The sequence below is a fragment of the Liolophura sinensis genome, chromosome 3, assembly GCF_032854445.1.
Source record: "Liolophura sinensis isolate JHLJ2023 chromosome 3, CUHK_Ljap_v2, whole genome shotgun sequence".
Classification (NCBI taxonomy): domain Eukaryota; kingdom Metazoa; phylum Mollusca; class Polyplacophora; order Chitonida; family Chitonidae; genus Liolophura; species Liolophura sinensis.
Window position 1 is genome coordinate 8,034,674 of NC_088297.1, and position 23,565 is coordinate 8,058,238.

The 23,565-nt window shown below is 41.0% G+C and overlaps 3 protein-coding genes across 3 annotated transcripts in view; 2 read left to right on the forward strand and 1 right to left on the reverse strand.

The window, feature by feature from the left end:
- The first annotated feature begins 941 nt into the window (after positions 1 to 941).
- Positions 942 to 1,985, forward strand: LOC135463307 (chitin deacetylase 7-like). The gene has a single exon (XM_064740568.1). The coding sequence runs from the start codon at positions 942 to 944 to the stop codon at positions 1,983 to 1,985; it is 1,044 nt and encodes a 347-aa protein (XP_064596638.1).
- Positions 1,986 to 8,019: 6,034 nt separating this feature from the next.
- LOC135463308 (chitin deacetylase 1-like) lies at positions 8,020 to 9,261 on the forward strand. Its single transcript, XM_064740569.1, has one exon. The coding sequence runs from the start codon at positions 8,020 to 8,022 to the stop codon at positions 9,259 to 9,261; it is 1,242 nt and encodes a 413-aa protein (XP_064596639.1).
- A 2,279-nt stretch (positions 9,262 to 11,540) lies between these two features.
- Positions 11,541 to 23,565, reverse strand: part of LOC135463309 (WASH complex subunit 2-like) — a 55,054-nt gene continuing 43,029 nt past the window's right edge. Inside the window, 11 exon segments of the mRNA XM_064740570.1 lie at positions 11,541 to 13,467; positions 13,764 to 13,950; positions 14,455 to 14,534; positions 16,382 to 16,620; positions 16,622 to 17,064; positions 17,436 to 17,561; positions 17,845 to 17,910; positions 19,649 to 19,692; positions 21,349 to 21,508; positions 22,793 to 22,854; positions 23,406 to 23,526. Coding sequence (XP_064596640.1) covers positions 13,334 to 13,467; positions 13,764 to 13,950; positions 14,455 to 14,534; positions 16,382 to 16,620; positions 16,622 to 17,064; positions 17,436 to 17,561; positions 17,845 to 17,910; positions 19,649 to 19,692; positions 21,349 to 21,508; positions 22,793 to 22,854; positions 23,406 to 23,526 — 1,662 coding nt within the window. The 3' untranslated portion in view covers positions 11,541 to 13,333.

Sequence of the window (23,565 nt, forward strand, 5' to 3'; positions counted from 1 at the left end):
CTACAAAAATAAATACCGCACGAAATCATGATGTTAAACGGATACACAACACAGCGTATAAACCGTTATCTTTGCTTCATTGTCTTTGCAGAGAATGATTTATCAAAGTGAAAACCTTGTATCACAGTTACCCAGAGAGAAGAATTTCAGTGCATAAAGTTAAATATTTTTAAGACAAAAGTAAAGTCGATTAAGTCGAAACCGGGAGACCCAGGATCAATCCCGGGACACGTCATAGCAAAGATTTTAAAAATAGTACTTCTTGCTGCCTCACTTGGCGCTCAGGACTAGTTGATCCGGTGTCAATATAATGTGACTGGGTGGGATGTCATACCTGGTGTCTTCGGCGTGATATTTCATTGTTGGTAGCATTCTGGTGGCATGGACAAAGTATGGGTACACACACCTAATTGCCAAGATATGACTGAAAAATTGTTAAGAAACTGAACACTGAAATCCTTCGTTAAATGCGGAGATAAAAGGTCAAAAACCGACCGACCGACCCTCCGGCAGACTGACAGACAGACATGCAGAACGAGCGACGTGCAGAGCTGAGTAATCAAAGCTAATGAAAACAACTTATTGTTCGTTTTGTCTGCTGTAAAATTGTTTAGACATTTACGGATGTATATGTACACTATAACATATTTTGTCTTTAAACACAAAGGAAATCTGTCACTGATTGCCATATCAAAGACGCAACCGATGTAAACTATGTAATGTATTCGCATTCGTCTGTTGATAATTCTTAGAATTAACAGAGTAGGATTCGAAATTGGTCATCAGTCGTAGGGTGTTACACATACAGTCTGCTCTGACGTCATGCCACATGTTCCTATATATATGCTACACTCATGTCTTTGATCAAATCACCTGTTCGCTGCTCGCAACCACTACAGCTGAGTTCTGTCAGAAGTAGTTTTTGTATGCTGATTGAAATGATGTGGGCTATTCCTGTCTACCATGTCTTGCTTCTGGCCACTGCCAGCGCGCTGCCAGTCGACAACGACTCCTGTATCCAAGGAAACACGTGCTCTCTCCCAGTATGCTTCTGTGCCAACTCGAGCTCTAATGGTGCTGGGTTGGCTCCAGGCGGTATCAAGCCTGGCGAGATTCCACAGATAGTTGCCTTCAGTTTTGATGACGCCGTCACCGCCGTCAACTACCCGTTTTACGAACAGTTATTTCCGGAGAGTCGAAAGAACCCGAATGGCTGTCCGGTCACCATGAGCCTGTTCGTCAGTCACAATTACACCGACTATGGGCTGGTGAGAAATCTGCATCAGCGGGGGATGGAGATAGGCTCCCATAGCGTCCAACACTCGTCATCCTACTCCGTATGGACGCAGATGTCTAGAGACGACATGTTGTTCGAATCCCAGGAATCGAAGAGGCTGATATCAGCTGGCGCCGGAATTCCCGTGGAAGACATCCGCGGCTGGAGATTTCCTTTCCTTCAGCCTGGCGGAGACCTGTCTTTCGAGGTTCTTCAAGAGGCAGGGTACGAGTACGACTCAAGTCTGCTTACTTTGGGAACAACCGGAAGTACTCAGCAACAATGGCCTTTCACCCTGGACTTTGGTTTCATCCCCACTTGCGTCATTCCGTCATGTCCGCAGAACTCACACAAGGGATTCTGGGAAATCCCAGTTGTACCAATCAGCGACAGAACTGGCACTTTTCCGTGCAGCTATATCGATGGTTGCGTCAACCAGCCAACAAGTAAGACAGAAGCCCTGGAGATTCTTATGAAAAATTTCTATGCAAACTATAACGGTCGACGATCTCCGCTTTACATCAACTTGCGCGCTTCCTGGCTTACATCTTATTTCAAGCTGGAAGCCATGGACGAATTTATACAAACCATTTTGGGAAACAACGATGTCTATATCGTCAGCTTTCACAAAATGCTGGAATGGGTGCGCGACCCGACGAGGCTTGCCGAAATTTCATCTTTCAAACCCTGGGATTGTGAGCGTCAATAAGGCTTCAGCATGGAACCAACAATCGTTTGTTACGTCAGCTCTGACATGCCGTTTTAATCCATTATGTGAAGTAATTTTTGATATCCGCTTGTCACTAGTAACATGTTTATTGTCAGTGAGAGGAAACTGTTGGTGCTGTTAATTGCTGCATGCTCAATGTAAGCTTATGATTAATTATAATATAAATAAATCTGATGTATGCTATAAGACCTGAGAAAGAAGTTAAATATAACTGATCAATATTTAGCGGTACGAATAATCTTATGTTAAAGTTTCTTTTTTCTTTTCACAAGATTGTGGAATTGTTTGTTTTATATTATTGTATTAATAAGCTTATTGTCGTGAAAACCACGTTTACGGGTTTTCCACCTTCGATATAAAACCGACTACTGTTACATAAATGAAATATTCAAGGTGCAGAAAACATCTTTTCGATATTTCTTTGAAGAAAAAGCGGCAATCCAAAATAGCGAAGCTACTCTATATTCAGTTACATAACCGATACTAACTGTTATGATTAAATCTAAAATATATGCAGTTCCATTGCTATATCTTGTGGGCTCATTAATTAAATGAAATAAATTTTTACTTGTAATAATATCAAACAACTTCATTTTTAGTTCACTCTTATTATCTTATTAATTATCAAGGCGTCTCGATTTTCTGTCGGAGTTGAGTTGAGGCTAATATCTAAGTTATCTATAAACTCATCCTGCGTTTGTGAAGATTGGTTCGGGGGGCGATAACCAACGGAACACAGTATATGTTTATTAGATTGTTTGATTGAAATCCATAACATTTCATTGTCATTCTCTAAATTCCCTCTATGCATAGCACTATATGATGACTTATAATAAATCGCTACTCCACCCCACGACGGTCTCTATCTTTTCGTTCTACACAGTATCCATTTTGGTTCTCTATTTCATCTGGTATATCAGAACCAAGCCAGGTTTCTGAGACACATATAATGTTATAATTATGTCGGCTGCATAACAAGGTGTAGGCCTCATCCAGTTTAGAATAAGAGGAGAGGTTGTCCTTACTTTGAGCAAGTAAACTACGAACATTAAAGTGACAAAATTAAGCTGATATGACGGCCCTGGATTTACATGTATGTCTCCACATCTAAGTAATAAATCATATGTATAGTTAAAAGTAATGTTGATTACAGAGCGTAGAGAGAATAGCAATAATACAAAAACCAAGACATGTACTCTATGCTCTAATTGCACGGTAAAGATGCTTTTAAAACTTAATAACTTAATTAACATTTTTTTTATAATATAAAAAATTATTCAAAGCCCCTATTGCCACCCTATACTGATTTAAGTTACAAAAGATATATATATATAAGGATAGGTATAAAGGAAGCACATGCTCGGAAACTCCACCAACCATGGTAGGAAGTATCATTAGTTTATAGTTATTTACTGGACCTGATTTCACATGAGTGACCACCTGTACAGGTAGTATCGAAGAATAGAAATAGGTTATGTTGTCAAGAAGATTTATACAGCATATAAAAATGAGAATTGCAAGGGTGATTTATTTATTTGTATATTTATTTCATTGGTGTTTTACGCCGTACTCAAGAATATTTCACTTATACAACGGCGACCAGCATTATGGTGGATGGAAACCGGGCACAGCCAGGGGGAAACCCACGACTATCCGTAGGTCGCTGTAAGGGTGAGGAAATATTTAGACTTAGCCTTCCAGAGAGCAATGTGTTATTACATGATTATAAGTATAGCGTTTAGCTTATCTGAACCATGATCAGGTTGTTGTCACCGCTGTTTACAATTATGAATAGATATCAGTTGGTGAACGCGTATACATTAATTCGATTCTATCTATACACTGCGAAAAATAGTCGTAGAACAGAACACGGTACATAACTGTACCGATATACTTCACATCAGAATTGGGGAATGGATAATTAGAAAGGCCAGTATATTTATAATGGAGGCTATTGATACACATGTATGGGCATTTCCACGGACTATTTAGTATACCTATCTATTGAAGGAACAGTTGTTGGCAGGCTACTGGAAGTCGTGGGGGTACAGACATGTAAATTACTTCTGCATAGACTACCGGGTATCACGCGAACTGTCTGGAGAAAAGTGGTGCAAAGCTTGAAGCACGGAGTGCACGAGAAAAGATAGAACCGCATGGATTGCACAGGCTGTTCTGATGATTGTCACCTTACATCACGGAGAGTCACAAAATTGCATGTCAAGATAGAAGTAAGGTGTGCTTAGGGAATTCGTGGTGTTTAAAGTTACAGTGTTCAGAGTAGCGCGAAGATTTGTGGGGAGGATATTACAGGCCAACTAAGTCATTTTCCTTTAACACTTGATATATCTGTCTCTGGTCAGTCTAGCGGTAGTATAAGTTGCCGTCATATGACCAGGCAGCGAACCCCCGACCCTCTTTTTTCAGTTCTAGTAGTTTTTTAAAATAAACCAAATCGCACTCTAGTTAGGTTCTCATCTATGTATACTCATATTTCATTAATGTTCTCATGGAGATGAGCTCGGGCCGCTTTCTAAAGGATACAAATCTTACAATAATTTGACGTTTGTCTGGTGACCCTATGAAGTGTGACCTGGATATGTCATCTTTACTCAATGTAAAAATCGATGTCTTTAGCTATCCTAGATACTGCATCGTCGGTGGACTCTTTCTGGTGAAGTCGAGTGAATAAGTGCTTGGGGTTTAACGCCGTGCTCAACAATTTTTCTGTCATATGACGACGAAGTAATCCTTAGGGTGTATGTAATGTACCTCCTTGTTGCAGGACGGATTTCCACCGCTCTTTTATCTAGTGCTGCATCACTGAGACGACTTACCGAAGGCAAGTTAGCCGGCCCCACCCGAGCCATTATACTGATACGGGCCAATCAGTCGTTGCACTATCCCCTTCATGCTGAAGGTCAGGCGAGGAAGTTACAAGTCTTAGGCGTGACCCTATCCAGGACTGATCCTGAAGCAGAAGCTCTACCAACTGCGCTACCCGGGCCGGTCGGTTAAGTCGAAGTCCGTTCACCGGCAAACAGTTCAGACGGCTGTTTTGCTCAGCTTTATGCAACAGACACACATTTTTCGACTTCAGTTCTCGTAGTTGTTCATCAGATGATTTCAATCTATTTTTCATTTCTGATAATTCAGCGTTGAGCTGGTTCACTTCTACTTGAAATTTTTTTATGGTCTCGTTCCTCTCTTCCAGTTGTTTAATAACATTTTTAAGGTCTTTTGACAGATCATTTATTTTGAGCTGGCTTACCTCGATAGTTTCAAGCAGAGGCTTTATGGCTGTCATCATTACCTCCTCGAACCGGGTTTTAACCTTAGCTTCCAAATGTTTTACGACAGACGTTTCGATGAGCTCGATTAGTAAGGCCCGTCTGTTTGGATCTTCCACAGCGGTAGTTATGCTTCCTAACGAGTTAACACGCTTCACGCTTGGGTTTGGAATATCCGAAGACGCCTTCCTCTTTGACTCCGATTGAGGTTTGTCCGCCATTATGGATGCTTTTACACAAACTGGGTGACGTGTTCAAAGGAGCAAGACTTCCAAACAGTCCCAGTGTTTGTTAATAGTTGCTTTCACGGCAACCTGAAAATCACGGCTGGCTCAATACACACTAGAAAACACGTAGAAAACAGACGTAGAAAACAGACGTAGAAAACACGTAGAAAACAGACGTAGAAAACACGTAGAAAACAGACGTAGAAAACAGACGAGAAAACACGTAGAAAACAGACGTAGAAAACTCGTAGAAAACAGACGTAGAAAACAGACGTAGAAAACAACACATTTTCAATGTGAATCTCTCCAAAGTTCTCCTCAAAATACGTGACTGGTCAACGCCGCCATATTGCATCTAAAGACGAATTTGCAGCTGCAGGCAGGAGCAAATTAATTGTGAACGAAATCAGTTTTATTTTTTGTTTTATTTTGTAATAAATTCTAATTACTATTACACTGTGTTGGCTTTTTCTATGCCCCTGGGTATACTAGAAAACTAAAATCATATCTCAATGACTTTTGTTCTATTTTAGTCTCAAAGTTCTAACTGTTTTTTTTTAATTTACTTGGATCGGGAGGAATTGTGTTTGATAGAACGAGTAGGCCTAAGTCTACAGCCTGAAATTCTGATCTGCCTTCAATATACGTCATAATGAGGTCATAATTATTTTCATTCGTGGGTAAAAATTCTCTTAATTCAGAAAACACATTTCCCTTCAGCCGAGATGAGAGATGAGACGTCCAACAGATGATTGTGTCGAGCTTATCGTGTTACGTGTCGATGGCTAAGGGCTACTTGTCTTTGATTTTACAGAGAGCTCTGTTATCAGATATTCGCAGACACGTTTTCGGCAATTTCTAGCCACTAAAACTAAATAGAGGTATCTGGGGTCAAAAAATGCATATTTGTCTTTCTCTTATTATTGCTAAAGTCATTCAGTTATTAAGACTGATAACTTTTGTTACATGTAGTTCGTTGTAGTCCACGGGATGATCTTATTTAGAACGATCATCAAAGCTTTTAAATCGGTAAGCTAGAGTGTCTGCAACAGTACTTATTTATTTACTCGACTGCTGTTACTCTCTTCACATATAAGGGTCTGCCGGCGTATAGGGCTGCGCGAAAGGGCCTCACGGGCGTTGTAAATTGCTTATGTCGACATGCTAAAAAGAATCCAGAAATTACTGGCTCCGTGTTCCTCCACCCCCCATAATCCTGTCCGGAGTCGTAAAAATAAGATATTCTTGAGTACGGGGGCATAAAACACCAATTAATTAAATGAATAAATTTCCCTAAGACCAGGATTGAACCCGTAGTTTGTGTCTGGTTACTCACTGGGTTAATTGCCTCTCTTCTCCCAGCAACCAGTGGATGGTCGTGGGTTTCCCCCGGGCTCTGCCCGGTTTCCTGCCGTCATAATGTTGACCACCGTCGTATAAGTCAAATATTATAGAGCATGGCGCTAAACAGCAATCCAATAAATAAATAAATTGCCTCTCTCTAACTGTATGTAGTGCATAACTATATAAGGAAGTATCTATAAATATAAATATAAATATACGGCAGTATTAAGTATAAGGGCCTATAATTCAAACATTTGTGCATGTTCGAGTCAACGCCTCCTGTAGGTGTACCCAAGTCACGCTACAGTGATCCGCTATGTATACAGGACTGAATAAGCTCCTCTACATATTTAAGTGATACAAACGACATGTGACAAATCAATGGCCACAGGCTGTGCATAAAAATACACACACTCGTTGTTAAATATAGACAGAAAAAACATAGAGAAGTCGTACAAGTACATAGACGGACCAATGTCAAAGACGTCAGTCGGCAATTTCCGCCAACCTTCCGATGTGCGTGTGCTGACGTCACAACTTAAGTTGGGGCGCATATACGGATGTGGCATAAAGGAGAATGACTAAATGCACATACAGAAAACTAAACAAACCCTGTGTGTCTGCCGGTTAGCGTATTCTCTCGTGCCTATCCACTGAAATACATGACCTGATTTAACTGAAGGGGAAAAAATGTTACTCTCTTTGTCAACTTCAGACAGGCTTTGATAGTGTGGAGTTGTCGGCCCACGTCTTAGTAGGGCCTATCCGCAAAGGTTCATTCACGGTGCATGCTTGGAGCAGGTGTGGTTTTGAGGGATCGGTATTCTACGAGAGAGTTGGCTCAGAGACTGACTACCTCACGGATAAGACACCCAGCTAATATCATCAGGGGTACAATATACGTATTGGTGGATTGGTCCATCTGCCCATACATTTGACAGTACCGGTACAGAGCAACGGTGGTATAGACAGTTAAACCAGATCCCAGCTGCAGTTTGGAAGTCCCGGAAACGTTCCTAGAGATTTTACGAAAGCACAGTACATTAATATCGTATATATTAACTTTCGGCAGTTTTTTGTTGAAGTGATTTACTAAAAGTGACGGGATTCATAAAGAAGTGCCAGCTTAAGAACACCTGCGGTTCATCAAAGATGGAGTTATTCTCATGGCAGATGTACTCGATTCTCGTGTTCGGTATCGGTGTGGATTTCGGCAGAGCCCAAACCTGTGACCCGGCTACCTGCTCATTACCCAGTTGTTTCTGTCCAAAGGCGGGCACCCCCGGGGGTCTGTCAACAACAGACATCCCTCAGATTGTCCTCTTCATGTTCGACGGGTCGGTGACATCTCTTCACTATCCACACTACGAGGCTCTTTTCAACGACAACCGACTCAACCCTAACGGCTGTCCCATCGGTGGTACAGTGTTCGTTTCCCATAACTTCACCGACTACAGTTCAGTAAGGAAACTATACCTCCAGGGACTGGAGATCGGCGTCAACAGCGTAACGCGGCCTCTTTCCGACGCCTGGAAGAACGCCGGCGTCGATATGATTAAAGACGAGATCTTGACCCAAAAGGAGAACATAATCCGCGAGGCCCGGGTCCCAGAAGATGAAATTTGGGGTTGGCGGAGCCCAAACCTACAGTCTGCCGGGCGGAACCAGTTCAGAGTACTCCAGCTCAATAATTTCGAATACGACTCCACTGTAGTGACAACTGGCTGGTCCGGGAACACGAATATCCTCGGGTGGCCTTTTACGCTGGATTATCCCTACCCAGAGCGTTGTCAGATAGCGCCTTGTCCCTCCGAACCCTATGAGGGACTCTGGGAAGTACCAATTGTACCCTTCCAAGATATCAAAGCCGAGGGCACCTGTTCCTATCTGGAAGGGTGCACTAACCAACCCACTAACAAGGCCGAAGTTCTGACGTTTCTAAAGAACAACTTTGAGGCCAATTATAAAGGAACTCGCGCTCCCGTTTACATCAACCTTAGGATTTCTTGGTTGGCCACGGAGTCTTACAATCGTGAAGGTATAATTGACTTCATCAACGAGTTGGTTGCCCTAGACGACGTCTATATTTTGACAGCTCACCAACTCTTAGCCTGGGTTAAAAATCCCCAAACGCTGGCCCATGCGAAAGATTTTGCGCCTTGGTCTTGTCCCGATTTTGTCAACAACAACATCAACATCTGGGATCAGATCAAAAGTATATTTGTGCAAGGAACTGGAAAAGATGCCGTAGTACCGGAAGCACCTGCCACAACAACGCCCAGACCATCCGTTCAGATCATCTATGTCAGCGAAAATGGCTCCGAAAGTCACCGAGGCTCGTGTGTGATTCTAGGATTGACAAGTTTCGTTTTGATGGCGATGAAACTGTTTTAAAAGAAGAATGAAAAGAAAAGGATGGTGTTTATTGACTTACACATTCAACCTATGTCTTGGACTGTGAAAAATTTTGGTTCTAGTCAGTTTTAAAAACAGAATGTCGTTTAATGGTTTTAAGTCGCCGTTTACTCATGGAGTTAAATATACGGAAGACATACGGTAACTTTGACTGATAAAAAATCCCCTCTTTATGAATGCACAAGTCATTTTCTGTGTAGCAGCGAAGACCCAGAAGTTTCACTGCTTGCTTTGTTTTACTGCTAGTTTGTAAATTAATTAATTCCAAATAACATGTCCACATGTTATTATTTTCTGCCCTGGAAGTACCTTCTTGCAGATGATGTGACATAGATGTATCAGTTCATATCACTAGCACATGAATTCTTACAAATTCACATTGTACATTGAAACGGGGTATGTACCTGTTGCATGGATATATGTGTTCACAAAATATGTGCGCTTTAATTTTTTCTTACTTATATTTGAACTATGCGTACCTGTAGCAATTATGTACGAACAGAATGCATGTGCAGGTACGTCATACACACGGAATGTCTGTATAGTTCACCAAATTGCTACTATTATATCCTGACGCACGCAGCTGGCGGCTTGCTTGGGGGAATTTGCTGATACGACTGTGAAGATTGCGCGGGCCGACAAATCAGAGCTTTTCAAATAATCTGTCACTTAAATCTTGTTCTTCTTTTCTACTAAAAGCCGGCCCCGTTTTTATGGAGTGACATTTCAATTATTTTGAGCCCTGGGACTACCGTGTGATCAAAAGGGCGAAAATAATTCAATTACCTGACTGAGCTCATTTGGTTTTTATAAACTCCGAGGTCATACACTTCAGTCTACAGTGATACTGCTGAAATTTAATTTCACGTAAACATATTTGTCCATACCTGCACTTATATCCTGTCTTGTCCTACCTACCCCACACCTGCAAGAGCCGATCTGCATGCCGTTATCAATATATACACGTGAGATGTATATTTCACTGTATGTAACACACCTTCAGGTCCTGGTTGTATTTGCAATGTTATTAATCCTGTTTTTTTTTTAAAGAAACTGTTATTTTTTTAAAGAGTTTTTGATAATGTAATATACATTTGATTTAAACAAACATTTAATTGGTGTAAAATACCTCGTGGCTCCAAATTTTTCACTTACATGAAGGCGAACAGATGGACTAACTCTGACAAATGAGTGCGTGAGTGTTTGGGGTTTAACGTCGTACTTAACAATTTTTCTGTCATATGACGACGAAGGAATCCTTAGGGTGTATGTAATGTGCCTCCTTGTTGCAGGATGGATTTCCACCGCTCTTTTATCTAGTGCTGCTTCACTGAGACGACTTACCGAAGGCAAGTCAGCCGCCCCGCCCGAGCTATTATACTGATACGGGTCAACCAGTCGTTGCACTATTTCCTTCTTGCTGAACACCAAGCGAGGAAGTTACAACCCTCTTTTGAAGTCTTAGGTGTGACTTGACCCAGGATTGATCCTGTAGCTGTACTATCTGGACCGGTGCCCTGGCAAATGATTTTTTTTTTTTTTTGATTGGTGTTTTACGCCGTACTCAAGAATATTTCACTTATACGACGGCGGCCAGCATTATGGTGGGCGGAAACCGGGCAGGGCCGGGGGAAACCCACGACCATCCGCAGGTTGCTGACAGACCTTCTCACATACGGCCGGAGAGGAAGCCAGCATGACCTGGACTTGAACTCACAGCGACCGCATTGCTGAGAGACTCCTGGGTCACTACGCTGCGCTAGCGCGCTAACCGACTGAGCCACGGAGGCTTCCCCTGGCAAATGAAGTTTTTGATTTAAAGTCACACTGGTCAGACTGGAGACTGTTTAACAAAGCCATTTTGGGCGAAGCCTAATGAAGCTGTTATGAAATTATGTGAAGCTGTAAGATAAAACTTGACTAAAAATTGTACTAACACTGCACATGTACTACCACTGCACATAATCAACGTCTCATCGACTTCAGCATATATATGAGTTTAATTTAGAATTTTATTCTAAAGCATAAAGCGTGTAAGCCAGCGAGAGATCGACATATACGCAAGGCCAAGTATAAATGGTCTAGGAGGTCTCGAAATGCTGTGCTTGATTGTATCATCATTTCTGGTGTCTTCGGCATGGCGTTGTGGTGAAGCAGCATTATAACTGTGTCAGAGGTGGGTCCGGTCGGCTAGTACAAGGTGATATCGTCGCCAGGTGAACGAACTCGTGTAGAATTGAAAACAGAACTTCAACCAATAATTAGAATATCTTCGTTTTTATATTTTCAAGTCAATAGATGTACGATGCGTACCTATATATCTTTATATTAATCATCAACAATTTATACAGAATATATAGTATATATGTAAAGAATATAACCTGTTTGGAATTTTGTAACAACAGTTCAGTTTGTAACAGTTTATACAGATAATTGTATAGTTCTCACAGTATTATGTTCAGTAGTATCTGAGTATTACAAAGACCTTATCAAACAGACCTTAGGACACGTAACTGTACGAATGTGCCATTAGCGGTGACAGAATACCGGCTTGAAAAGTACCCAGAATCTCTCATACGTACTACATGCAGCGGGCCGTAATACCATGTACCAAGCACTTGCCTTAAGTCCAGCGCAGACCCTAAATTTCAATGACAAACTGAGGTACGAGCTGTTAATCGTTGATGAAGCTTTTGAACGTTTTCATCGATCTGACTGTGCCCATACATCTACCACAAGTTTTCTCGAAGACATTTCAAGTTGCTGGGACCCTTGCACAAAGCGACAGTAGGCGAAGTTGATTATTTGGCGACAAATGTTAAAAACATATGTTGCCATGGAACTTACAATCAACTTACGCTATGACAGCTTTGAACGAGAGGCTCCTGATCTTAAACACTGCATCCCACCCCAAGAAAAAGTACCAGTTCACCTCAACGGCGTTTTCCAATTTCAATTTTGTATTATCACAAACAGCAATTGTAAGCTTTTCCATACATAAACAGAGCTAATGTAACAACGCCTTCATCATTTGTCTCCTTGTCTATTGTAAAACATATACATAACACCGGACTGTCTCAACACTTTGACAACATGTAATGTTAAACTGATTTCATCACCAGTACTCTATCAACAACAAACAACAGATGGTAGAAGACAACCGTGTACATCTGACACGTCGGATTGCAGAACCCATAATCTTTTCAACAAAAACAACCCACCTATGTGGTCGCTGCATGCATGTGTCCAGCCCGGGACTAACATGACAGTTATATTAGTCCCAGGTCCTGCGCAGCTGACTTCCAATGCAACCAAATGTAAGAAGGTCTGCCAGCAACCTGCAGATCGTTGTGGGTTTCCCCGAATCCAATTTCCTCGTATGAACAGAAGTCTATTTATTTATTTATTTATTTGATGGGACCATCCGCACGTTGCTGGCAGACCTTTCCACGTACGACTGGAAACAGAATTATAAATGAAATATTCGTGAGAACGGCCTAAAATGTAAATCAAGTAAATGAATAACTGGCTGTACATTACCAATTTCAAAACGTAACACCATCATCTTAATTGCACACCTAAATTGGAAAATACCTACATTTTCTAATTTAAGGATTTTTTAAATAAAACAATAAGAAATTCACCCTGACCATCAAAGTCAAAATAATATAGCAGTTACAAACTTACCTTGTACCAAACACATTTTTTAAAAAAACTATTTTCCAAGCTCTCATTTCCGAAATTATTATTAATGCCATAGGCATTAAAGATTAAGGATAATAGGAACATAATTTGGAAAGGAGGATTTGTTCTAATTAACTGGACACTTTTTAAGTGGATTCTTCAAGTAAAATGACTTGATTTTTTTTTACACACCAGTCTCTGAGTCTCAATTTACTCAATGGAAATAACACAGCCTTCATTACGTATATCTCTTAGTGGACAAACAATTTTAGAAGTTGCTGATTTGAAGTTTTCTTAATTAATACAAATCAATCAGTTTCCATATTTTATAATTAAAACATAGACTCTATTTAGTTCTTAATTTGACCTAAGGTGCAGCAGCATTCAAGGGGTCATCAAAAATATCCTCAATCTCTTCTTTCTTCTTGGATGTTGATTTCTTCTTTTTCTCTGAGTCTTTCTTGCTTTTTGTTGATGCTCCACTATCAGCAAAAATGTCATCTGGAACGAAATTGAAATAAAAAGAATTCCATCAGTCACTCTGTTGATCTGAGGGTAGGCTGGTTTATCATCAAAGTTCTGACATCCTAATTTGTTCACGTGCCACTGACACGGAGGGACTTGAGCAAAAGATATCATCAGCAAACGACTTTTGTTAGATGCTGAAGCCATTGCAAATTGGTGTTGTTTTTTTTTTTTTTGGAGCATGTCTACAAGTATGAAAAATGTCTTTTATAATACATGTGGTATTAATTTTTGTCCTTTGTGTTAAGCTGCAATTAAACCGAGATCCTCACCCACATCGTCTTTGAACACAGATTTCTTGGCTGTTGCGGATTTCTTCTTTTTCTTCTCTTTTGGTTTTGATGCCGGAAGATCTGCAAAAATATCTGTGTCGTCTTTGAACAGATCTTCATCTTTTGTTGCAGACTTCTTTTTCTTCTCTTTCTTCACTGGAGCTGAGAAAATGTCCTCATCACCAAACTGTACAAAAAGAGTGAGTGAGTGAGTGAGTGCTTGGGGTTTAACGTCGTACTTAACAATTTTTCTGTCATATGACGACGAAGCAATCTTTAGAGTGCATGTAATGTGCCTCCTTGTTGCAGGACGGATTTCCACCGCTCTTTTATCTAGCGCTGCTTCACTGAGGCACCTTACCAAAGGCAAGTAAGCTGCCCCACCCGAGCCATTATACTGATACGGGTCAACCAGTCATTGCACTATCCCCTTCATGCTGAATGTCAAGCGAGGAAGTTACACCTTCCTCTTTTAAGATCTTAGGTGTGACTCCACCCAGGATTGACACTGGATCTACCGTTCCCGAAGAAGACGCTCTACCAACTGTGCTATCGGGGCCGGTTGTGTACAAAAAGAAAGAGAAGATTTTGTAGAAACTTGAAACTTGAAATGACATCAGAGTCAACAAATGGATCAAAAGAAGAAAGTGAGAAGAAAAATTTTGTTTGCTTTCATATGGGATAACCATACCTTTTCTTCTACTTTTGGCGGTGGTTTGTTCAAAATACTGTCAGAAAACAAATCTTCAGTGTCCGTGCTGGGTTTGGGGTCTGAAGAGAAATAAAAGAGAGTTGAGAATGATTATCCTGAAAGGTGAACTACGAAGATCTTTTAATTGGAACTGAGGCATGTATAATATATAGGGACCATGGTGATGTTACACTTTTCTGTTATTTTGAACGAAAATGTAATGCAATTTGTAGCCTGTGTCTGGACAGAAATAAACCACACAAATGTGGACAACTATTCTATAATTTGCTAAAAAAAAAAAACAACAACAAAAAAAAAAAGAACGACTGCCAACAATGTTAACAGCACTGGTATTTTAACAGGAGAGTAGCGTGGACATATTTTGGCGAAATTTAAAGAGCATTACAGTTCAACTTTAACAACCTGGAAATGTACGACATTTTGTAAGTCATGAAATGAAATGTTCATTTCTTTAAGGTATAATATTCAGCTCAGTTGATTAACTGTGTGCCACCTCAATGAAGCATTATTTCTCAGCCATTAGACTAAACAAGTGAAACTGTGTGTCACCTCAATAAAGCATTATTTCTCAGCCATTAGACTAAACAAGTGAAACTGTGTGCCACCTCAATGAAGCATTATTTCTCAGACATTAGACTAAACAAGTGAAACTGTGTGCCACCTCAATGAAGCATTATTTCTCAGACATTAGACTAAACAAGTGAAACTGTGTGTCACCTCAATGAAGCATTCTTTCTCAGACATTAGACTAAACAAGTGAAGCATTCTTTCTCAGACATTAGACTAAACAAGTGAAACTGTGTGCCACCTCAATGAAGCATTATTTCTCAGACATTAGACTAAACAAGTGAAACTGTGTGCAACCTCACTAAAGTATTATTTCTCAGACATTAGACTAAACAAGATGTGACACCTGTCATAGGATATGGCACCTTGCTGATTAGTTCATACATTTGTTGCCTGACTAAATGTCACGGATCATCAAAAACATATTTAATTATTTATTTGATTGGTGTTTTATGCCGTACTCAAAAAAAATTTCACTTATACGATGGCGGCCAGCATTATGGTGGAAGGAAACCGTGCACAGCCCGGGGGAAATTCACGACCATCCCCAGGTTGCTGAAAACCTTCCCACATATGGCCGGAGAGGAAGCCAGCATGAGCTGGACTTGAACTCACAGCGAGTGCATTGGTTAGAGGCTGGTGGGTCATTACGCTGCGCTAGTGGGCTAACCAACTGAGTCACGGAGGTCCCCTCAAAATTAAAAGTACCAGTTTTAATGTTTTCACTTGTTGGCATCCTATCAATTCAGAAGTCATCAATCCACACGGTGGTTTGTCATGTTTATATGATGATCAACTTTCAACTTCTAAATGCCACTTATCACACTTAAAAAGGCAGACATCAGATCAGTTCAAAGCGACATTAAATGGTGATAAATACATAGTGAAGGAAATCCACACCAGTTGGTAACGGTGAAATCTCTTCAAAGAACATCTATAGCCTGTTAAACGTTATCACATCTGCACTAGTATTTATTTATTTATTTATTTGATTGGTGTTTTATGTCGTACTCAAGAATATTTCACTTATACGACAGCGGCCAGCAGTATAGTGGGAGAAAACCAGGCAGAGCCCGGGGGAAACACACAACCATTCGCAGGTTGCTGTCAGACCTTCCAATTTACGGCCGGAGGGGACACTAAAATTTATCAAGCAACTGAACATTTAAGTCATAAATTGCAAGCGCTTTAAAAAAGATTCAGTGTTTGACATTTTGATGAATTTTTGATAATTGATAAATATGGGTCCTGTCTTTTCTAGTCATATGTCATCATTCACAGAACAAAAACTTTAATTTTCTTTAAACACTGAAGCATTAAAAATCTTCATTTAACATACCTTTCTTTTTCATAATACTGGAATCTGCAAATATGTCTTCGTCATCCGGCAATGAAACTGTCTTTGATTTTTCTACTGGTTTATCTCCCTTAGAACCGACACCAGAGGGCGTTTGGTTATCAAGTTTACTTGTATTGGAATTCTCATTGGCTAACACGGGGTCTGTGTTGATGTCAGAAAGTCCTGAACTGCTCTTTGATTGGATACCAGCAAACAAATCAGTCCTCACGTTTTTCAGAAACAGACACACTGGAGTCTTCTTTCTTTGTGGGAGCTTTTGATAGGTTACTTTTCGTTCCTGTGCCAAACAAGTCATCGTCTTCTTCTGTTATGGCAGCAGGCAATTTTTTGCCGCCTGTTCGCGTAAAGTCCTTCTGGAATATGTCATCCTCAGAAGTGTCCACGTTTTTCTGTTCCGTTCCTAAAGTCAGAATTGGATCACTTTTGCTGGTAACATTTGCTGACTCTCCCAGCGTGTCATCATTCCCAAACAAGTCTGTTACTGGGGCAGATTTACCTCCCTTGGATCTTACCACAGGCGATCCCGCACTTTGACTAGAAGGGCTTGATTCTGGTGAAGTGATGGCTTCTTCCACACCAAAACCAGCATCAGACGAGGAGGCAGCTTGCTTGCGAGCTTTCCTACTCTGTGGCCGACGACGCGATATTATTTTTGCACGATCCTAAAAGTAAGAAAAAATGTTGAAACTTTAACTAGACAACAGCCACCTACTGCATGCAGCCATTTTTCCAACAATCCACAATCCTAGGAACGAGCAAATGATCAAAGGCATAAATTTTTCAAGCACCATACAAATATTTCGATTTCAATATGCAATTTATAGATTTGGTTCAAACCTTTAAAAGTATCTGAACAATGGAAATACAAAGTGAAAGTTAGGAGGTTTTTCTAACAGTAACACAAGAAAAAATTTTTCTCTGAATTATTTTCTACGGTTTCAGCTATTCACAATAGACTGGTTCTTAACTACCAATCATATTGTTTGTTTGGCAATTTACTGTGCTTTTCTAGAATTCAATGTTTGGTCTTCACCTTGGTTTCACTATGCAAAGTTGCCACCTCAGCTGGTTGGTCAAATCCCACAGCAACAGGCTCCGCCTCCTTCTGAGGAGGTGCTGCCCCCGGCAACAAAGCAGCAGGGTTAATGAGAAGGTTAGACTGAAACCAAAATGAGTGAAAAATCACATAAGAACACCAATTCAAGCAAATGTGAACATACAACTATTTGAAAGCTTTCATTATGGCGTCAGTCCTGTAGCAGGCACATCCAGGGATCCATCCTTAGTTGAGTTATACTTAGGGCGAACTAAATGTAAACCGTACTGTAGTCAGGACAACATTTGATAAAGAAGCGTAGCCAATTACACTAATGACACAAGACTAGACTCAAAACTGAATGCCAATTTCAGTACTTCTCTCTCTACAAGCTGGCCTGACCCACCTTTAACTTGCCCACTCCTCCCCGGGGTGCTGAGGGACTGGCTGACCCAGACTTGGTGTCGTGCGACTGCTAAATGGACAAAAAAAAATGAGAGAATTGTATCAACGACGTAAAATCCAACACATTCCAGCTCCAGGCTTCTTTCTTCCTCAAATTGATCTCATAAGCCACAGAGAAATGTAGAAAACTGTACATGTACCTTTAGACTTGATGACACATTGAGTCCTCTGGTGGTCTTTGCTTTTGGCAATTCCTCATTAAAGCAAATAAGCATTAAATTAATACAGAACCCTGAAAAACCCTTTTGTCTTTACCACAAGTCTACCACAAGTCTACCACAAGACTACCACAAGACTACCACAAGTCCATTACCCTTTTGTCTTTACCACAAGACTACCACAAGTCCATTACCCTTTTGTCTTTACCACAAGACTACCACAAGTCCATTACCCTTTTGTCTTTACCACAAGACTACCACAAGTCCATTACCCTTTTGTCTTTACCACAAGACTACCACAAGTCCATTACCCTTTTGTCTTTACCACAAGACTACCACAAGTCCATTACCCTTTTGTCTTTACCACAAGACTACCACAAGTCCATTAGCTAGAAGTATACAACTTCCCTGTAGCTAGTCTCCACGGCACTTCACACCTTTCTTCCATCTCTAACACATTATGTGGTCTCTACAGATGACATAACATGTGTAGTGTGCTGTCCATCAGCTAGAAGTATACAACTTCCCTGTAGCTAGTCTCCACGGCACTTCACACCTTTCTTCCATCTCTAACACATTATGTGGTCTCTACAGATGACATAACATGTGTAGTGTGCTGTCCATCAGCTAGAAGTATACAACTTCCCTGTAGCTAGTCTCCACGGCACTTCACACCTTTCTTCCATCTCTAACACATTATGTGGTCTCTACAGATGACATAACATGTGTAGTGTGCTGTCCATTAGCTAGAAGTATACAACTTCCCTATAGCTAGTCTCCACAGCACTTCACACCTTTCTTCCATCTCTAACACATTATGTGGTCTCTACAGATGACATAACATGTGTAGTGTGCTGTCCATTAGCTAGAAGTATACAACTTCCCTGTAGCTAGTCTCCACAGCACTTTACACTTTTCTTCCATCTCTAACACATTATGTGGCCTCTACAGATGACATAACGTGTGTAGTGTGCTGTCCATCAGCTAGAAGTATACAACTTCCCTATAGCTAGTCTCCACAGCACTTCACACCTTTCTTCCATCTCTAACACATTATGTGGTCTCTACAGATGACATAACATGTGTAGTGTGCTGTCCATTAGCTAGAAGTATACAACTTCCCTGTAGCTAGTCTCCACAGCACTTTACACTTTTCTTCCATCTCTAACACATTATGTGGCCTCTACAGATGACATAACGTGTGTAGTGTGCTGTCCATCAGCTAGAAGTATACAACTTCCCTATAGCTAGTCTCCACAGCACTTCACACCTTTCTTCCATCTCTAACACATTATGTGGTCTCTACAGATGACATAACGTGTACTGTGCTGTCCATTAGCTAGAAGTATACAACTTCCCTATAGCTAGTCTCCACGGCACTCTACACTTTTCTTCCATCTCTAACACATTATGTGGCCTCTACAGATGACATAACATGTGTACTGTGCCGTGGACACTAGCTTTAGGGAAGTTGTATACTTCTAGGTAATGTACTTCTGGTAGTACACTAGCACTGAAAGGTTTTTTTTTATGGCAATTTGAACTGCTTGGTGCAGCCAGTCTGGAGACCTCATTTTATCTACTTACCTTCAGACTGTCACCTTTTGAAGAATTCTCAAACAGATCTCCTCCTGGAAGATAAAAATATACAAAAATTACCAGTAAATGAAACAACAAAATAATGATGTATGTTATAATATACAATGATGGGAGAAGAGGACCCTAAGTACTTTATTGAGACTTACATTACAGCATGATTCTCTGGTACTGAAAAGTTGGTATATACTAAATGCCCTGACTAGAACCATAGCTCTACAAAAAGCCATGTTTTACATACACACAAACAGGACTGCCTGGTGTGCACCTTGCCACCAGAAACAAGATAGGACAGCACTGTGGAAAGTTACTCTGGTTTTGTGACACCAGCAAACAAGATGGGACAGCACTGTGGAAAGTTACTCTGGTTTTGTGACACCAGCAAACAAGATGGGACAGCACTGTGGAAAGCTACTCTGGTTTTGTGACACCAGCAAACAAGATGGGACAGCACTGTGGAAAGCTACTCTGGTTTTGTGTCACCAGCAAACAAGATGGGACAGCACTGTGGAAAGCTACTCTGGTTTTGTGACACCAGTAGGCCTAAAGGAGATGGGACAGCACTGTGGAAAGTTACTCTGGTTTTGTGACGCCAGTAAACAAGATGGGACAGCACTGTGGAAAGCTACTCTGATTTTGTGACACCAGTGGGCCTAAAGAAGATGGGACAGCACTGTGGAAAGCTACTGTGAGTTTGTGACACCAGTAGGCCTAAAGGAGATAGGACAGCACTGTGGAAAGCTACTGTGAGTTTGTGACACCAGTAGGCCTAAAGGAGATAGGACATCACTGTGGAAAGCTACTGTGAGTTTGTGACACCAGCAGGCCTAAAGAAGATGGGACAGCACTGTGGAAAGCTACTATGAGTTTGTAACATCAGTAGGCCTAAAGGAGATAGGACAGCACTGTGGAAAGTTACTCTGGTTTTGTGACACCAGCAAACAAGATGGGACAGCACTGTGGAAAGCTACTCTGATTTTGTGACACCAGTAGGGCTAAAGAAGATGGGACAGCACTGTGGAAAGCTACTCTGGTTTTGTGACACCAGCAAACAAGATGGGACAGCACTGTGGAAAGCTACTCTGGTTTTGTGTCACCAGCAAACAAGATGGGACAGCACTGTGGAAAGCTACTCTGGTTTTGTGACACCAGTAGGCCTAAAGGAGATGGGACAGCACTGTGGAAAGTTACTCTGGTTTTGTGACGCCAGTAAACAAGATGGGACAGCACTGTGGAAAGCTACTCTGATTTTGTGACACCAGTGGGCCTAAAGAAGATGGGACAGCACTGTGGAAAGTTACTCTGATTTTGTGACACAAGTAAACAAGATATGGGAGCCTTCTGGAAAGTTTCTCTTGATTCTTGACACCAGTAAACGAGATATGGGAGCATTGTGGATAGTTTCTCTTGATTCTTGATACCAGTAAACAAGATATGGGAGCATTGTGGAGAGTTTCTCTGGATTCTTGACACCAGTAAACAAGATATGGGAGCACTGTGGAAAGTTTTTCTAGCTATATTTTGCTTACTAGATTAATTCCAGTAAACTTACTCTAAAAATTTACCCTGATCTCTTGAAACCTTTACAAATGATACGACAACTTTGTGATTTTTTGACAGCAGTAAACATTTCACAATAGATTTGTCAAATTGTGTAGAATTCATCTCATTTTTGATCACAATTTGAATACCTGGTTCATCGTTTTTTTGTTCTGGTTTACTTCCTGCCCTGGGTTTGAGGCCGTCTAGTGGATTCACCCCTCCAAACATAGACACTGCCCCTGCTGGTTTCTTCGGCTTGGCAGCCACAGGTTTGGATCCCCCTTCCACATCTGCTGCTGGTTCTGGTTTCTAAAATGACAAGGATGACTGTTAAGTTTTAATACTCAGACATTTCAAACAATTTCATGATCAAATCTGACAACAATTCAAGGACTTCAACAAATGAATACAACATGACAAAACATAAAGACCAATACTGCACAATTCAATGTTACAGCTCAGATGTGTCAGCATCAGTCTGGAGTCAGAGAAAAAACTCAACCATGAATCAGCATGTCCACTGAATCAGCATGTCCACTGAATCAGCCTGTCCACTGAATCAGCCTGTCCACTGAATCAGCATGTCCACTGAATAAGCATGTCCACTGAATCAGCATGTCCACTGAATCAGCCTGTCCACTGAATCAGCCTGTCCACTGAATCAGCATGTCTAATGAATCAGCATGTCCACTGAATCAGCATGTCTAATGAATCAGCATGTCCACTGAATCAGCATGTCCACTGAATCAGCATGTCTAATGAATCAGCATGTCCACTGAATCAGCATGTCCACTGAATCAGCATGTCCACTGAATCAACATGTCTAATGAATCAGCATGTCCACTGAATCAGCATGTCCACTGAATCAGCCTGTCCACTGAATCAGCCTGTCCACTGAATCAGCATGTCCACTGAATCAGCATGTCCACTGAATCAGCCTGTCCACTGAATCAGCCTGTCCACTGAATCAGCATGTCTAATGAATCAGCATGTCTACTGATTCAGCATGTCCACTTAATCAGCCTGTCTAATGAATCAGCATGTCCACTGAATCAGCATGTCCACTGAATCAGCCTGTCCACTGAATCAGCATGTCTAATGAATCAGCATGTCTACTGATTCAGCATGTCCACTGAATCAGCATGTCCACTGAATCAGCCTGTCCACTGAATCAGCCTGTCCACTGAATCAGCATGTCTAATGAATCAGCATGTCCACTGAATCAGCATGTCCACTGAATCAGCATGTCCACTGAATCAGCCTGTCCACTGAATCAGCATGTCCACTGAATCAGCCTGTCCACTGAATCAGCATGTCTAATGAATCAGCATGTCTACTGATTCAGCATGTCCACTGAATCAGCATGTCCACTGAATCAGCATGTCCACTGAATCAGCATGTCCACTGAATCAGCATGTCCACTGAATCAGCATGTCCACTGAATCAGCATGTCTACTGAATCAGCATGTCATAATACTATCTTCACTACAAACATTGTACAGCATTAAGGCGATAGTGCAACGACCGCTTGACTCGTATCAGTATAATGGCTCAGGCGGGGTGGCTTACTTGCATTCGGTAGGTTTCTCTTACCTTTTTTCCTGCAGGCTTTGCAAAGAGCGACCCATCCTCTGTATCGTCATCAAACAGAGAATCTGCAAAATCACAAAGTTCCCTGCTTTTATACTTCAGTGCTTTATACAAAAATAAATGTACATTCAAGCCTCAAAAGTCTTATCCAGGAAGCAAAAATACATTTTTTTGTCAGGTATTCCCTGGACATGTCATACAATTCTGTTTATCATTTATTTGACTGTGATGAGTTTTATGCCACAGTCAAGAAGTTTTCATTTGACATATCTGAATGATCTCAGTCAGTTATTTGGGTGAAGAAAACCAGAGTGTCTTTGGCAAATTATTGACAAACTTTCCCATGTGAGACATACACACACATGCATGCAGACCATATTGGTGGAAGACCAGTAGTATTCAGCAAACATTAATCTGAACAGATGAACCTTGCCAAACATAAAGTCACCACAAAACGTGAGAGCATAGGAATCCACAAATTCTCTATAGCCAGGATTGAACCGCTCCTTGTGCATCCTAGCTAATTAAGCTTCTCCACTACATATAAAGTGAGAAATTCTTTTTTTACATCAAGGAAACAAGAAGTAAATCTAGACGTCATCGAAGTAACAATTACCTTTAACTTTCGCTGATTCTGTTTTTTGTTGTTTCTTCTTCAGCTCAGCAAATGGGTCAACACCTCCAAACATGGACACGGCACCAGCGGGTTTCTTTGGCTTCGGAGGTTCTGTCTCCTTCTGTGGACCAAGTCAGACTGATTGACTGATGGATTGATT

What these genes read in the sequence shown, in the direction of transcription:
- LOC135463308 (XM_064740569.1), top strand. Translation starts at nt 8,020, where the DNA reads ATGGAGTTATTCTCATGGCAGATGTACTCGATTCTCGTGTTCGGTATC.
- LOC135463307 (XM_064740568.1), top strand. Translation starts at nt 942, where the DNA reads ATGTGGGCTATTCCTGTCTACCATGTCTTGCTTCTGGCCACTGCCAGC.